General features: G+C 34.3%; 1 protein-coding gene and 1 pseudogene across 3 annotated transcripts; one reads left to right on the plus strand and one right to left on the minus strand.

Annotated features, from left to right (window-relative positions):
• Positions 1–3,356: 3,356 nt before the first annotated feature.
• On the minus strand, positions 3,357–12,069 carry LOC111304744 (5'-3' exoribonuclease 3-like). Of its 2 annotated transcripts, none has more exons than XM_022901767.2 (23): positions 11,701–12,069; positions 11,503–11,605; positions 11,314–11,390; positions 10,923–11,114; positions 10,711–10,830; positions 10,511–10,573; positions 10,127–10,273; positions 9,875–10,039; positions 9,659–9,736; positions 9,475–9,561; positions 8,697–8,963; positions 8,381–8,476; positions 7,865–7,960; positions 7,704–7,774; positions 7,115–7,243; positions 6,959–7,035; positions 6,826–6,866; positions 6,639–6,713; positions 6,357–6,514; positions 5,411–5,515; positions 5,232–5,307; positions 4,579–4,688; positions 3,357–4,456 (listed from the first exon to the last, which is right to left on the minus strand). In XM_022901767.2, exons 1-23 carry the CDS (start codon positions 11,902–11,904, stop codon positions 3,679–3,681), a joined length of 3,315 nt encoding a protein of 1,104 aa, XP_022757502.1. In that variant the 5' UTR covers positions 11,905–12,069; the 3' UTR covers positions 3,357–3,678. The 2 variants fall into 2 exon arrangements, with proteins under 2 accessions (XP_022757502.1, XP_022757417.1); XM_022901682.2 differs by having other exon boundaries at positions 5,411–5,527.
• Positions 12,070–13,736: 1,667 nt separating this feature from the next.
• Positions 13,737–17,122, plus strand: LOC111300658 (ATP sulfurylase 2-like; annotated as a pseudogene). Its single transcript, XR_016340771.1, has 5 exons — positions 13,737–14,387; positions 14,770–15,176; positions 15,483–15,742; positions 16,107–16,199; positions 16,857–17,122. The product of XR_016340771.1 is annotated as an ATP sulfurylase 2-like (transcript).
• The last annotated feature ends 1,380 nt before the right edge of the window (positions 17,123–18,502 follow it).

The raw sequence follows: 18,502 nt of genomic DNA on the forward strand, positions 1-18,502 counted from the left end.
TAAGATACTTATCTCACGACATGAATATTCATGGAGACTTGTGTCCCACTCTGAAAGGGCTCCGTCGTCGAATTTATTTTGTTCAAGAAAATTAGTAAAGTCCTCCAATAATTTGGTGGGATTTACTTTAAGGCAAATGTTTCAATAGTTTGGTGAGATTTTATTTGAAAATATTTATAAAAATTTATTCTTTGAAAAAATTTCATTAAATTTCTCAATAGTTTAGTAAGATTTAATTTAAAAAACAATCATCTAATAGTTTAGAGGATAAAAATTATTTTTTCCATTTTTTGAAAAATGATTTATGGAATTTCTCAATAGTTTGGTGGATTCCATTTAAAATTAAATTCATGAAAATTTTTCAATAGTTTGGTAGAATTCATGAATTTATTTTGTAAAGATTGTTATTTTTAATTTTGTTTCTTTTAATTTTGTTGTTATATTTTTTTCCTATTTTTTGGAAATAAAATTTTATTTTTTACAAAACATTTAATAAATAATAAGTTATTCAATAAAAGAAATAAGTAATAAAAATTAGTAAGATGATAAAAAAAATTAAATATAAAATATAAAATCAAAATATAAAAAATCAAATAAAATTAAATCAAAAAATAAAATTAAAATAGAAAAAAAAACCTGTAATCGAGTAGGATCCAACTACGAGTGGCGCACAAATCCCAATCAGGTTACGCATGGATTTGGGCTTGGTAAAACGGTGTTGTTGTGGAGCCTTATAAAAGCCAAGTTTTGCATTTTTCTTTCAGAAGTTCATTGCTCTCTCTCTCGCTAACCCCGAAATTACTCTGACATCTCTTTAGAAAAGTCAGGAACTTTAACTGAAAACTAGAAAAACTCATCGATTTTTTAAAAAGTGACCAAAATCTAGCCAAAAAATCCAAATTTCATCGAAAAATTTAATCAAAAAATTCAAATATTCATAAAAAAAAAAAACTTAGTTTTCCATAAAAATTTCAAAAATTTTTAGATTTCTCTGAATTACTCCATAAACCCTCCAAAATGTAAACCTAATCTCAATAAACCTAATCTCAAAAACCAAAATCTAAACCCATAAACTTCAAATTGAATCCAAAATTTTCAAAAATCAAAATCTCTGAAATTTCATACTGTACAAAATTTTTTTTCAAAAAACACCACGTTCACCCCTCTCCAAAAATCAACCCTTATCTTGTTCTTTGGAATTTTAGTTTAATTTATAGGCATTTTAGGAGAATTTTTAAAAAACAGATAAAATCAATCTAGACTTGAATCTTGAGATTAGATTTTACCTGAATCTCGTTTTAGATCTCTTGGACCTCAGTTTAGATCAAATTAAAAATATGTGATTTGATTTTGCATTAAAAACCATTAACCATTGAAATTCATTGATTTGGCTAATTCAAAGTTTCGGTTTTTCAAAATTTTCGTCACCGATTGAACAAGAAAGAAAAAAAGAATAAAAAAATAAAATAAAAATAATGATAATAGTAATAATAATGATAATAATATAATATATATAGTAATATAATAATAATAATAATATAATATAGTATAATAATGTAATACAAAAATAATGACAATAAAAAAAATCAATTCGATAAATTTCGGACACATATAGATGTTTACAAGATTAATTACTAATAACTTGATTATGGCTCATAGGCAGCATAATTATATGTGATCGTCACTAATGACTCCATTTAGCAGTAATAATATTTGAGGTTTTTCTGCTTAATTAATTAATTAATTTCCATCGAAACCCATGTAATTAAGATACCTTGTCCGCTTCAAACTTGCTTTGCTAAATAATCCTGTATTGTCCTGTCCTTGCCTACTACTGTTGTCGGATGGAGACTTCGCTTCATCCTTTGGGTCATTACTCATTTCTCTACCCCGAACCTGCAGCCGATAGATTCCTTAATAACAGTAGTAGGTGATGTGCATATCAAATAACTAATCTAGTTTAGGCTTGAAAGGACAGTTAATTGCTTGTGTTTTAAGCCGATATATAATCAAAAGTTATAACTAATATTTTAATTTGGCTTCACTTAAATCTTAGAGATACTGTTATTGTTTTATAAAAGAGATCAAAATTTTAAAATGCAAAACTACGAAAGTAGAGCTTTAATTTTTATTTTTGTCGATTACACTTTTAAAAATAATAACATGAATTAATTTTAATAAATTTCGAGTTTATAAGTACACGTTTAACATAAGAAAATTAGCACATGAGATTTAGACTGACGTACTCAAAAAAAATTTAGTTCTCATAACAATCAAAAGTATAAAGCAGCTAACTCTTTTGAGTCTTCCTACAACGCAAGACAAAGCAAAGCAAAATAAAACACAGATGGTTCTAGAAATCAAACAAAGCACTGCTTTGAAAGTTTCAATCAACGTTAGTTGCGTTTCAGACCAGAAAATCTTAGAGGATTTTGGATAAATTTGCATTGCATTGCATTGCATTGCATTTTTTTTTTTTTTTTGTAATTTAGATTTGCTTTGATACTTTTCATACCTCTAGCAATACAGAATCTCATTCTGCTGTGTTGAAGAAACGGAGATATTAAAGACTTGGGCTGGTATAAAAATATTAATGGCCCACCTGCCTACAAAATTAAACTCTATTCTTAAAAATGAAAAAGGAGTTTCTTTCATGGATCAAGAATGAAAAAGAAAACAAAATTATTACTGTGATAGAATAAAGGGCGGTGACCTGTGGTATCGTCACAATCCAATGATCCAAATGAGACTCCCCTTCGACCTGGAATAGTAGTAATTAGTAAGTCTAGTCTTGTTTATGGACAGTTGTTTGAAAAGTGGACAACCTAACTACTTTGATCACACGTGTGGCATATAAACCAACGAATAAGGCCCATGTGATGTGAACATCGTCTTTAACCAAATGCCAATGGATTCGGTTCCGTTTTCGGACATTCCGAGAACTTGGTTGAGGTTGAACAAGAGACAGACAGAGTCCGCAACCGCACATTCAATCTCTTTTTCTTTTTATTTGGATTATCTTGTCTCATTTTTATTTAAAAAAAAAAAAATACAAAATCGAGGCTACAGAGTCATTAATCTAATAATATATTTAAAAGGTTTTTTTCGTTAATTATCCGATAATTAGTCAAAACTCAACACCTGACCATTCAAAGCAGCGACTGCGGCTGCACACATGCAGCTTACTGGATTCTTTCTGTCTCATTTTCTGCCATTCGTTCTTTCTGTCTTTCTGATACCGAGACGCTCTTTTCCATTTTCTACCTTTTTTAAGGGGCCCAAGTCTTTATAAAGTTATTGATCTCGATGTCATCTATTGGACTGTTACATCCATTCATCAAGCAAAAGATAAAATATATATAATAAAATTAAATTTCAAGGGTATTATTACCTAAATATTTTACAAATTTCTCAGAAATAAACCTATTGAATTCCTTCCTTTCTAATATTATAGAACATACGTTACAGATTTCTTCTGTCTGTCACATTTCCTTGATGAGCATCTTAATTCTTAGGCAAGAATACAACATTAATTAAAAACCTAAATTAAATAATGCTTGACAAATGGGGAAATACATTATCATCTTTTTACCCTTTTCTAGAAGAAACCACTAGACACTCCAACAAGTATTATACAACAATTCAAACACCAAGACCTAATAGCACTTAGAGAATCTTTCAGTAGTTATTCTCAAATGGTGGAGCTGGGGGCCTCCGATGACCTCTCCTGTCTAATGCAGAATATGGATTCCCTCTCTGTTGTTGATTACCCATTTGCTGTTGGTTGCTGCCATGCTGTTGATTGCCCCCGTGTGGCTGGCTCCATCTTTGCTGATAATCTCCCCTCTGATGATGATGCAATTGGTTACCTCTTTGTTGCTGATGCTCATACCCTCTATGAAGGCCCTGGTTAAATCCACCTTGCTGATACAGGCCATACCCTCCAGAAACATTCCGGTTGGCCTGCGGAGCCATTCTACCACCCCACTGCTGAGAACTACCATTTCCAGGTGCTTCATACGTCTGGTTGCCATCATAACAACCCGGAAAAGATGTATAGGGACCAGCCTCACTTGACATTTGTGCCATAGGCATGTGCCTTGATCCACCATCCTGATGATGGATCGAAGGGTAGTGCAAATTATTGGCAGTTGCTTGGTCATTTCTTGTGTAGTGATAGTAGCTGTTGGGAGGACGCAAAGGAGGATTCTGAGGTAACGGGTAACCTACACTAGAATAATCTTGCCCAGGAGGAACCATTCTAGGCTGTCCCTGGTTAGGAAACCCATAATTTACATAGGAATTGACTGGTGGTATATAGGGAGCGGTGGCAGATGATGGTGGTGGAGCCTGCATGTTATTACTGAACCCATTATGATCTACCTTCAACCGTAAGCTATTAGTAATAAGTCTGTGAGATGCTTCCCGGCCAGAAACAGATGCAGGAGGGTTATGCCTGAAATGAAAAGCAAAAATATTGTAAACAGTTAATAATTGTTTTCTCACAATAAAAGACATGCGCTATGGCACGAAAAACATTCAAAAGAAAAAAATATATACGATCTTTTGCACATTGACCTTTCCATCAGATGACCAGATGCAGGCAACCTTCCATTTTCCCAAGGTCTCCTCCCAGAATCTTCATGCCATAACACAGGTTCAGGTTTTAAATCACTGAATTGCACCATCTGTGACGCACAATGTTGAAAAATATCAATAAAAGTAATATGACTAAATCAACCATGCTAAGCATTTTTTTTCTCATTTGTTAGAAGATTGCTAATACAAAAATCATCCTAACTTTTTTTTCATCCTTTTTGGTGTGTTTTTGTGGATAGAACAAGCCTAACATTGTTTTATACTAAAAATTTGATTCTTGCATGACTTTTTGAGGATATTGCACAGAAGCATGTGGAGACTATTTTCCAGAAAGGGCCCCGATAATGCCATCCAGAAGTTCTTGAGTTTGCCAAGCAAGAAACCTTTATGAGGAATATGTTTAAGTCGGCTGTTTCAATTGGTCATATCTCATACTCACAAATTTACAAAATTAGCTTCAGCTACAATACCAAAACCAGATTACTTCAATGATACAACCAAAAGATAAGTTCAGATGTTACAGAACAGGGCAGACTAGATCAAATTACTTACAGGTGAGACAACATTACTAAAAAAGAAATTAATAAATACACACACACCCCATTAAGCAGAGAACTACAACTGCTACATACCTTGGGAGGGAATGTAACTCCGGCCGGAGGACGGGTAATATGTTTATGAGCTTTTGGAAGTCTATATATACAACATCTGGAAAAGCAGGCATCCAAAAAGCATTAATGTATCTTCATTTAATAACCAGTCCCATGCATATGATCAATAAATTAGTAGAGCATCAATAATTGAAACTTACATGACTTCATTGGCCAATATATCTTCCATGTCCTTGATTGGAGACCTGAATATAGGAGGGTGGGTGTCTCCAGCACAAGGAGATATGTAACCATTCATCCCATCACTGCAAGCAGACCTAAATAAATCAGAAAAAAGTGGGACATGTCTTAAATTCACCATTAGAATGCATAGTAGTCAAGACAGCTTGAATCCTAAATTCTATCACAAGACCATCATTCCAAACAAGCATGCCAAACTATGTCATGAATATGAATGTCTCAACAAACAATGATACAAACATACGACACCTGTCTGCATTTGTGTTAATAGACAGCAAAAGCAGCATACCAACCAGAATTAAGATTAAAAGGAATAATACTAGAGTATAGAGCACAACTAGCCAGAAATACCAAAACCATAAACCAGCTTGTAGCTTCTATCATGACTAACAAAAAGATATACATACCAGCATCAACTTTCCCTTCCGCAAACTTGCTATTTGAATCATGTGATGAAAGAATGCAATCAACATAACTAAGATAGAACATCAACTACAAACCAACAATTTAGACATTACAATAGCTTTAAAACACCTGGCAAAATGAGAGAGCATTGAAACCTCTATAATTGACAATGAAAAGTAAGAACCACCGTATCCTGCAGAAGCTGTATTTTTTATCTCCATAATGACAGGAAACCATCAATATAGATATTTCGTAGTGCCAATTGATAGTACTATTAAACTGTAAAAATTTTCCCATCATAATAAGGCACAAATCCCCAATTAAATCCTAGCAGCATTGCAGTGTTTTCAAAGATCAATATTAGAGTAATAAAATTCAACAGACTACCATTGTTTTAACAACAGTCCAAAATGGCACTTAGAATAAATCATAAAAAAAGACGGGGGAGGGGGCACAATCATAGCAATATGAATGTACGATGATTAAAGCTTTCCAACGCACCTCAAATCAGGTTTGACTTCCTCCTTGACTTCAATTCGTTGCCTTTCTGTCAATTGTTTACAACGATTATCAAGAGAAAAGATTTGCTCCGACAGACGGTGTGATGCTGCCACAAAAAGCATGTCATACATTTCACTGTTTCTCCGTGCTTCTTCATCCTGCATAAGACTGTAGCATTTAACCAACATCGCTAAAAAAATTCAAGCAGGAACATATAGACACTAAACAAAATGAGAGAGTAGAAGACACTCATGAAATGATGACTTGATTATAGTGCCATACCGTCAACGTATATTCTATCTTTGCAACCTCTGCAAGAAGCCGCTCTTCATCAATGAAAGGCAATTTTGCAATACCCTTCAGAAAGCAACAACAAATAGACCAAATTTCCACTTCAGTAAACCAAAGACTTTCAATAAACCACTTGGCATATGAAACTAAACCAAATGAGAGTAAAAGATAAACCTACCTGCCATGAATACCGCTTTCCATTCATGTCAACTTCAAAATCTGATAGAAAGAGCAAATTCAAATTTCAGGTCTTATGGAAGAAATTAAGAAGAAATATATATAATGCCTGTCTGCTTAGCAAAATTGCATACCAGTCGGATAAAAATCAATAATGGGTGAATTTGGATCGGTCATCAATTCCCTATATTGTTCAGGAAGTGCATGGGAACTGCAAGGGAAATATATTACTAGTATCCTACTGGCTTAGAAACTTACAAAGAGAACAAAGTTGGAACAAGAATCAGTACCTTGCAGCAGGAAAAACCCCCAATAACTGATTGAATGGTTTGAAAGGGGAGCCCAGCTCAAACTGAATATCTAGCTGACCAAGATCCTTTAGATCAGATGCAAATGGTGCATAATGATAAGGATAAAACCTGAAACAACAAAATTTAGTGGCAGTACAGTGGTAACTCATAGAATGATGTCTATTAAAGTAGAAAGATGAGATCCTGATCAACAAATCATTCTCACCAAAACAAAGCACAATGAGGCTGAAAAAAATTCAACTCAGTAATCCAAAAAGGAATACGATGACTGATTCTAAGCACAAAATTAGAATATCCACTATGAATGATTCAAAAATAAACCACAAGCTGATAGATATAACATGAGAGAAAGCATCACCATATCACTAAATGCTCAACAAGACCAATAAAAACTTATAAAATTCCAACATCACTGACCCCAGAGGGGTCAGTGAATAGAGAGGGATCCAATCCAACAGAAGTATCCATATAAACCATTCCAGAGGGGAAAAATAAACACAAAAAAAACCTGGTCAAACTTCTCTTTACAACCAGTTCTAGAAAAAGAGTAAATGTAAAAGAAACTCACCATCTCCAAGAACAAACCCCCTCATAGTAATAGTGCATGACCCAACATAGGCCTTCAGTGAACTTCAAAACCTAAACAAAAGAAGATCCAGCATTTAAGATTATCAGAGAAATAATTCAAAAACATAACATACAATATCCTCAAAAAATTCATGAACTCACAACATCTTTTCGTATTGCTTCCATTTCTTCTGGAGTTTTTGCCGAAAACTTTTCTTGATAATACCTTTCTTTCCACCCTGGCTCTCCCAGTTTAATCTAACAAGAACAAACAAATAAGCAGCTAAGATACTTACATATAAGCAGAGCTAAGATACCTAAGTCATGGACTAAAACAGCAAACAAATTCTGAGAAGAAAAGAGAGTGAGAAACAATAGAGCTTTTTATAGTAAGGCCGCATGCTGCATCAGAGCATGCATGTTTTCAACAGCCAAAAACTTGAAACTATTAAACTAGGTCAAGCACATTCAATTTTACATATAATTACAAATTAATATGTATTATTATCCACTTGGTAGAGGTAAGAGGAGTGGAGGCAGGATACAATTTGAAAATTGAAACAAAAAATAATTTCAAGCTAAGTTTCTAATCTCACTACTGCCTATACCCAAATTATTGGTAGAAACTGAATAAGAAAATCATAAATTACTTGTGAATAGATAACATCATATTCAAACCTTGTCTTCCTCATGATTTTTGGAGTTAAAAACATCAGCTTTGTCACGGATCAACTCCTTAAGTTTAGCTTTCAATTCTTCTTTGTTCTCATGTACCTGATGCCAATGGGAAGAAAGAAACAGCATAGTAAGTGCCATTATTCTAACATAAAACAGTCTATTAAAAAGATAAAGCAGAATAGTTGATACTCTCTTAACTCCTTGCCATTAAGGCCCATACAAAATCATAGGTTAGCCCATGTAATATGAGTCCTAAAAAATGGCTGAAGGAGTCAGAATTACATTAAAGTGCCTCTCCTGAAGGAGGAAAACATACATCTGTTTCAATACTATCCTCTGCTTCAACAATAGCAGCACCGATAGTCCCCCCTGAATATGTGCGTCGCACTTTTTGTGGCCGGCCAGAGGATTCATTACCATTACACTCCATTGTTTGCTGAAATGGAGCAGGTGAAGGGCCCGAGGCAAGACGGGAACCATGAAATCTAGCAACTGGAACCAGAGAATCAGGTTGAACTTGAGGCTCTGCATCATCTCCTCTTCTAGCTTGTACCTTTTCACGCTTGATTCTTTCCGCTTGACGCTGTATGATACCACCATAGAACAAATTACTACTGATTTCTTTTACCGGCTCAAAGGATGAGGAAAGAAGTAGAGTTCAAATATAATACATTTATTCCAAGAATCCTCAAGTTAAACGCTTCATTTAAGGTGCATATAGAGTCATAGACACATTGAAGGTTCAATGGCCTACACTCTAGTTTTAAAACTATAAAACTGCTAAGAGATAATCTTGACTCAAAAGTTATTCAATTACACAATAGGTAATCTTGCCTCTGAAAAATAATAGACAAAGTGGGTTAAAATCATGATAGTTTAACTTTACAAGAGTTGGGTGATAATCTCATCTCTTGCACGACCAATGAAAGAAGATTGAACACATAATAGATACCACACGCAACATAAAATTAAAAAAGGAACACCAAACCACAAGGCAAGACCCCACCCTTTTTTTAATGAAAAATGAAACTCAACCATGAGCAAGTTTTCCGGAATAAGCGATTTTTTTTATATTGATCCTGAACTCAACATACCTGATGCAATCGTGCTCTTTTCTGGAATATTTTATCTTCATAAGATCCCACTGCCTGGATAAAATGCTCTACCCTGCTCAAATTTGGCTGAAATAGAAACCATCCGGTCAAAAGCGTTAGTGTACCAGATGAGATTTGATGATAGGAATAATACATAGCCAACACAAATAAGAATAACAGGCACCTGGCTTCCATTGGTTAAATAACCACCCATTGATCTAAATTCCTTCTTGTATACAGCTATTAACAAGTTGATTGCACCCTGTAAATTAACAAATAGAAAAGAGAAAGCTTCCTATTAAAACATCAGTTTCTTATGTGAAATCTAAAGTTTCCATTCACAAAATCATTATAAAAATATAAGCTAACAGAAGAAAAATTACTTCAACCATATACAAACCTCACGAATCTCTAGTGTAGGCATATGAGGTAAGAAATCATTGCCAACAAAGAAGCACATGAATATAAAATCATCCACAATGCGTTCTAAGTCAATTTCAGAAGGAAGATTGGGGATTCTCATCTCATATTCCAGATACTCCCTAAGTGTCCATATGTTTAGAAACTGCAAAGATGAAGCAAATAACAAGTTACAATCTATGGAAAGATTTTATTATAATTATTTCAAAAGTAAATTCAATTTAAAACTTACCTGGTATGGCTTTCTGGCCGCAGCTTTTCCATCATCTTTCTCATCAAATTCTCCAGCCTTCCGCTTTGCCTTTCCTTCACAATTTGCTGCTACATGGCCCATCTGACCACATAGGAAGCATTTATCTTGTCCAGGGGTGAAGACAATCTGAAAGCATTCCATAAAACCTGTTACTTATGGGCCAAGAGGGAAAAGGATGATAGAATACCCAAACATTCTTACAAAAAAATCATTTAACTTGTAAGATCCACTTATTCCTAGAAATAAGTAAAATAATCAACCTAAGATAGTAGTTACAAAATAAAAGAAAAACAGATCAGACAACATTTCAAGCAATCTATACCCCAAAAAATACAGATATCTGGAAGTTGAAAAGATTCAAACCTCACGAAGAATTGAAAAGTGAACTTCATGAGTGGCCAAGGCCAACATAATTAAATCAGCGTCCTGTCAAGTGCCAGCAATTAGCAGAGTACATGATTTTAGTCCAGTAAAGTTGGTCAAAGAAAACAAACAGAACAAACGCAAAAATTTAAATAGAAAAATTGAAATCCAAGATGGAAATAGTGAAAGGAGAAATATACCAAACCATATAGGCAATGGCGTGTGTTTGGATCAAAACCAGGAAGGTTCCTTTGAAGCCGTATATATGACATAATTTTATGTTCTCCTTCACCAGGAACATTGGCATCAGATAGAATAACCTTCAAAAAGATGAAAATAAGAGAAAAGGCAAAAACTCTGCACCATGTCAAAATAAAGTGAAAAAAAAAAGGAACCATAACATCGATACTACCTTGATATTTTTCCATCCAGGGTCATAATTTAATCTAAGGTGGATATAGTACTGCAAAGCAATTGACAGAACAGCCATAAATGGAGTGCCAGGTGTAATAACATTTGAATCAAAATTCTGTGATTCCTCTTTAGGAGGAAGCCTTCTGCCCTCCCTCTCAAACTCCTCTCGAAGTCGTGCTTCTTCAGCTGCCTGCAAAAGGAAAGTTAACAAGAACAAAATTATTACCAAATTGGCTTCTTTTTTTGCGACAATTTCTTTCATTAAAGTATGGGAGATATGAAATATCTATACCAACAAAATCTTTAAGACCTACCATTTCATCCATTAGGCAAATTAGCATAAGAAACAAACAAAAATAAAAAACCCAAGCATCGATAAGATAACATACCGCCTCAGCAGCATCTTTTGCTGCTCTAAAACGCCTAGATCGCTGTTGGTTCATTTTAGCCCGAGGGGCAACGCCATCTACCGTGTGTTTCCAGATAAAAAGTTAGTATCATCAGATAAATATAAGTACACTTTATCTGCATGTCAAAAATATCAACACATCTTTCAGCCTAAGAGAAGCACTACTCACCAATGGCCATATATAAAAGCTTTCGAGGGCGAACCATAACAAACAATCTATCAATGTAATCAAACATGCACTGAAATACTTCATCAAAAGTTGTAGGCGAAGGCTGCATGAGAGGAAATCAAATTAACCAAATTACATCCATTCTAACAATCTCAACGAAATATAATACTGAAAATTTTAATGTGTTGAGAGGGTTACTCTGTCTTCGGGGTGAAAACAAGGATGAATGATCCCGTTCATGTCGAGATAAAGATTATCGAATTCGAGTCTATTAGGGTTAGGTTTACTCGTATCCACCGGAATCGAGACGCCATCGATCACCACCGCTTCTTCCTCGATAACATCCACCACAACTAGCGGGTACTTCTCCGCTAACCATCTGTAGAAGGCTGGAACACCCATTGCCAATCGTTGCCAATTCCAATCTCTCGCGGATCTCTAATAAAATCGACCACAATGACGAATCCCAAACACCAACCCTAACCCTAAAATTGACAAATATGTGAAATAAGGGGAAAAAAATCAGCTAGCTTCGCGTTTTATTTATTGCTTCAGCCTTCTGGCCTCTTTGTGGATCTGTTTGGCAAAACATAGAAATAGGGCAAAGGGATTAGTGATGGGACAATAATGCCCCTATGAAATTTGGGAGAGAAGCGGGAGAGTTTAAGAGGGATAGGGGTGTTTGTGCCTTTATACTTAGGTTGGTTTAGATAATAGTTTTTTTTTTTTTTTTTTGGATTTATACACTCTTCGCTCGGCTTTGACTCGAGGACTTAGAAGGTGGCAGTGAGATGATTGCGTGACAGACCAAAATATCGAAGGGTAGATATGTGGATTTGGAGGTGGGGCCCATGGTTTTTTATCTGAATCAAACGGTATCTTCGTTGTCTGTGACATTGGTGATTGAATTGATGTAACCAATTTTAGAGGAAAATTTATTTTTGTTGTAATAAAAAAACTCCTAGCTTTATAAATATTACCGGTATTTATTTTGGCAAATGGGGCAGATCTAAGTAGAATGCCCAATTTATTAAATGCTAAAAATCTCACATTAATCACATCTATATTATATAAATTCTAAAGGAAATTTTATTAGTAAAAGTGTAAGTTTAATTTGTTTTTATTATTATAAGAATTTAAAATACGTAGAGTGGGTTCAAACTAGTGAACTACAGACTCATAAAAAATAAAAATAATATGCATTGTGAATTGCAAAAAACTGTTTTCTCTTTGAATTTTATCGTATTATTTGTAATAAATATCAAATACCATATAATAAAGTGTCAAGTATGTACAATGGATGATAATTTATTTTACGATGTTCAATTATACTTTACAAAATTAAAATAATAAATACGATGTTCAATTATATTTTATAAAATTAAAATAATAAATACGAATAAAGGGAAAAAATGAGTACCGGCAAAATCAACGAAAAAAATTTTGCACCTTTATTTATTTGAAGTTGTCAATTGATCTTGATCAACCTGGCCAAGCAAAATGGTATGTGTAAAACATTATTAAAGAAATGTCCAAATAAAAATTTTGGGATGCACCTGATGACTTCAACATTTAAATCAGGGAAAAAAAATAGTGAAAACACATGAAGTAGTTAAGTGTAAGAGTAAAATAAAATTTATCATATGATTTACATTATTCAAATTAATTTTAATACATTTATACTTTATTTATTTGTGAGCAAGACTAGATTACAATAACTGACATATAGATAATATCTTTGAAACTTGTTCAAATATATATATTTTTAATAAATATCGTAAGCTTAATTTTATCTTAAAAATTCAAATTATTGAAGTATTGGTTTTAATTACTTTTAATTAAACATCACTCTTTTACAGTCATAATGTTTATTTTTATGGTATATTGTTTTATTCTTCTGTCCCATTAATGTGCACTTGATTGTTTAAGAATCAAATATTATACATGCTAGTCGAAGGTTTGGTTTTTTGTAATACACGCAGTTCAACCTTTTTTAAACGGTGGAGCCCAGAATTATTGGGTCATGATTGGGCTACGAGTTACTTTCCACCTTTTAAATGGGCCTTGTTAGCCCGTACTCGTTTTTACTTCTGAATCTAAAGCCACTGGTCTGGTGCCTCCCACCGGTACGCCACGGTAGACCGGCAACCAACTACCGTCCACAAACACGAAAGTCGAAACGAAACGAGTGAAAGAGGCAAATGTGTGGATCTCTTTCCCAGGCAGAAGCTCTTTCTTCCACCACCAACACCAAAGACGTTCGCCAATTTTAAAGCCTCAACTTTTGTTGTCCCCAGTTTATTCGGATCTCACTGTACTTCTCTAACAGGTTATTCTTCGAACCAACTCTCACAATCCCGACGATCATGTCTCTAACAATTAAAGCACACTTCACTTCCACCGCTTACCTTAATTTCAGGACCAAAATCCGACCAAAGACGATTTACCATTTTAACCCCTTAACATCAACTTCTAACAAACTGAAAAAAAATGGAAGCTCCGGCTCAGTCTTCTTCGACTTCCGTGATCAAGAGCTCGTTGATCGAGCCAGATGGCGGGGTCCTGGTCGATTTGGTTGTGCCAGAGAGTGAAAGGGAAGCGAAGACGGTTGAGGCTGAGTCAATGCCGAAGGCGAGGAAGATCGATGTGGAGTGGGTGCATGTAATTAGTGAAGGATAGGCTAGTCCTTTGAAAGGGTTTATGAGGGAAGATGAGTATTTGCAAAGTTTACATTTTAATTCTTTGAGAATGAAAGATGGGTCTATTGTCAACATGTCACTTCCCATTGTTTTGGCGATTGATGATGAGACTAAGGAGGGAATCGGGTCTTCTTCCGATGTTGGGTTGGTTGGGCCTGGCGGACACTTGATCGCCATTCTCAGGAGGTTCATACTTTTTCTAACCTCTTTTTTATGGATATGTTTTATTACATGCATGTGACAATCGACGTTGTATATTTAGATAATCTAATCTTATTTTTAGTATTATTATTATTATTATTTTCTGGTTAGATTTTAAGTTTGTGAATGAAAGTTAGAAAAAACCTTAACATATAAGCTTGGTTTAGAATTTCGGCTCGTTTAATTTGATCTATTATGTTAGATAAGCATTCAAGGAATCTTGTTGGTTTATGTGCTTAATTGCTTGGTTTTTGATATATTTGTCATTTGTATCATGCAAGATAAAATTTTACTGTGGCAAGTTTTCAAACCGGTTAATCTAGTGTTGTTGAAAATAATTTTAAATGTTACTATACTTTTATTGCAGCATTCAAGTATACAAGCATAACAAAGAAGAAAGAATAGCTAGAACATGGGGAACAATTGCACCAGGATTGCCGTACGTTGAGGAAGTCATTACTCCAGCAGGAAACTGGCTCATTGGAGGTGATCTGGAAGTTTTAAAAGCCCATCATGTATAATGATGGGCTTGATCACTACAGACTTTCCCCCAAGCAACTCCGGAAAGAATTTGATAGGCGCAAGGCTGATGCAGTTTTTGCTTTTCAGTTAAGAAACCCTGTGCATAATGGACATGCACCATTGATGAATGATACTCGGAGACGACTTTTAGAAACAGGTTTCAAACATCCAATCCTATTGCTTCATCCTTTAGGTGGTTTCACCAAGGCTGATGATGTGCCCTTGGATGTTCGGATGGAACAACACAGCAAGGTTTTTCCCATCATCCCTCTTTATAGCCACTAATAATTTTATCCAGATTAAGGATAATTGCATTAATGACACGATATGTGCACACTCTTTAATGCATATGTTCTTCATAGCTCTGAATTTGAGCTGAATCTATGATGTTTTTCTTGTATGGTGTTTAGCATTCAAATAAATGAATTCTTTTCGTATTGAAACTTTACAATTTCTGTAGGGATTAGCTTCTCTGTTAGAATGACATGTATTTTGGAACTAAACCTAATAATTTTATTATGATATTGGAAATTATAGTTGAATTTCACTTATGTTCAGGTCCTTGAAGATGGAGTCCTTGACCCTGAGACTACCATTATGGCCATGTTCCCATCACCTATGCATTATGCAGGTCCAACAGAGGTACAGTGGCATGCCAAGGCAGGATAAATGCTGGGGCTAATTTCTATATTGTACGTCGTGATCCTGCTGGTATAGGTCACCCAACACAGAAGAGGGATTTGTATGATCCTGATCATGGGAAAAAAGTGCTAAGCATGGCTCCTGGCTTGGAAAAGCTTAACATTTTGCCATTTAGGGTAGGTAACGTATATGCTGGTATAACATTAATTGTAGATACTATATGCATTTATCATATAAAAACTCGACTAAGTATTCTTGATTGATATTTCAAAAGTTTATATGGGTTATGCCACACTTTTGATAGATCTTTGATGTATGAAAATTAATCCCCTTAGTGAGAGTATTATCAAATGGTAACTCAAATTTTTGCAGAATATACAATCTGATCCTTTCTAGTAACTCTCAGCTTAATTAATCTTTAACAGATGGCAATAAGCAGTGCCATAAGAGAAACTTTTACCACTCAACGGGAATGCATTTTGCTAAAATGGTGCCTTTTATTTCCTTCTTGCACTCATTTCCCTGAATTATGGTCTGCAGGTGGCCGCATATGACACAGTGGCAAAGAAGATGGCATTTTTTTATCCTTCACGTGCCAAAGATTTCCTCTTCATATCTGGAACCAAGTTAAGTGTTGGATTTTCTAGATTTTGATGGTGCTTCAGGCTTCATCATTTTATAACAATCATAAGTCTTGTGCAGAATTACATATTAAACTAAATTGATGCTTGTTGTTGAGTCAATTAGTCTTGGTTGTCACTTGGTGCTCAAATCTACCTTCACATATTGCTTTTGAGATTCTGCAGTGGAAGGTTACTAAGGGAAAAGGGGTCTACTTAGAAACTTATTGGATTTAACTTTAGTTCTTTAATTTGTATTTGGTTACAAAAGAATATTACGAACTGGTTAGAAACAATTCATTACATTTCATCTGAAAAAAAATAAATTGATGAAAGAAATTTATGATGATGAGGGTCTATGATATAGTGTATGGCTGTGATGGTAGTTTCACAAGTTTATAGTCTATGATCTGGCTGCATATATTGAGAAGTTCAGATTGTTCAGTACTTATAAACCTTACATTCATTCTCGAAACATCTTCCATTATTTATAATAATTCTGACTCTGGATTGGATGCCCATGTCTACTACGAAAACTTCCCCTAATATTATCCTTTTTTGGTAAGCATCAATATTGACGTCGAAATTTTCTGTATGACTGTTTGAAATGTTGAACTTACTTTCACTGGCATTTCCAAGTCGTAAATAATTTTGAAATGTATTGCTGCAGATGCGAATTTATGCAAGAACTGGTGAGAACCCTCCTGACGGTTTTATGTGCCCTGGAGGATGGGAAGTCCTTGTCAAATATTACGGAAATTTGCAAGCAGAGGAGACAAAACAGCAGCCAGCTGTTCTATCTTCTTAGATGCATAATTTAATATTTAGATTTTGTAGCAAGTTTATTACAGCAACTGAGGAAAGAGTGCTATGGTTTCAATTTGAGCACTACTCAGATTTCAGCCTAATTTCAGCAGCTCCGGTAGTTAATTTCAACATTTCGAAGCATACTTTTATGCTTTTGGTATTGCTGCTTTAATCAAATCATCCACATCAATGCGGTTTGATGATGGGTTTCCACTCATCTTGGGCTCGCCCATCTTAACAACAACTCCCATCCGAACTAATTTTCGACCTAAAACAAAGGTACGAAGGATACGGGCCTTATCTCCTGCTCTATCCCTGACATGTGGGGGCTATAAAATTTAGCCATAGTCATAATTTTCAGCTAGCAAAACGTCTGACTTCTAGGTCTCCCCATGGCGCAATTACTACGTACCCAAAATTCATCGAAACTCCAATGTGCATCGTTAGGACGTCCCCTCCCCTGGCCCATGCACAACAAATCATCCACCCAGCTGGCTTGGACCCCCTCTAATTGAAGGTTGCTCCCTGAAATGGGATGCAAAACACCAACAGATAATAACACAGTTGTATAGTAGACCATCGTCCAAAACATGACATTTATTGTTCCCTTCATCTTAAACAATACATGTGCTTCCATCTCTGTTTAAGGCACATCCGTAAGTCCTTGGCGTTCCGGATCGATTCATGGCCTTAGCTGTAAAATGGGACCTTCCCCTTCTCTTTTCATTTAAGATTAGGTTTTCAAATAGTTTATCCTTTCAATTTCCTTGGTTATGTATGGTTTTCATAAATGGTGTCACATTTGAAATTCCATGAATATATATGGTCGAGCTGGTTCCTTAATTAGAATAGATTGGGTAGGCTATTTGCCTCTGGTTTATCAAGTATTCCTTTATGTTTATAGATTTGTAAAGTCGGTCTATCTTTTTCTTGGCGGTTTGGAATATGTTTATTGCTGTCTATATATATACATATATATATATTTATATTTATGTTAAAAGTTTGATCTCTTTCCATGCAATTTGCTTTCTCTTAAGATCTTAATTTCCCCATTTTTGCTTATCTGAACCACATGCTAAATAGGGATTTCAATGAGTAAAATAGAGCATTACCCATATCCATCTTCATCTGTAGATTTTTATATTATATCAATTCTCGTATTCATATTCAATGGATATTTTAAATTTATTTTTATCTTCATCCTCACGAATATTTAACGAGTATGGATAATTCACATACATTTAACTTTTTTAAAAAATAAAAACTAATTTTTTTAAAAGAATTATTTTTATCTTGTATATTTAGGTGATTTTTTAATATATATATATATATATATTTCAATAAAAATATATTATTTTTAATTAATTTAAAATAATAATTTATATTATTTAATAAAAAAATCTATTTACTAAATATATATATATAAATATGTAAGATACAAATACTTAGAGTACTATATTATTCATCTCTATTCTCATATTTAATAAAAATTTAAAATTATATTTATTT

This window comes from Durio zibethinus, chromosome 3, assembly GCF_047325235.1.
Source record: "Durio zibethinus cultivar Kanyao isolate XHJ-2024 chromosome 3, ASM4732523v1, whole genome shotgun sequence".
Taxonomy (NCBI): Eukaryota; Viridiplantae; Streptophyta; class Magnoliopsida; order Malvales; family Malvaceae; genus Durio; species Durio zibethinus.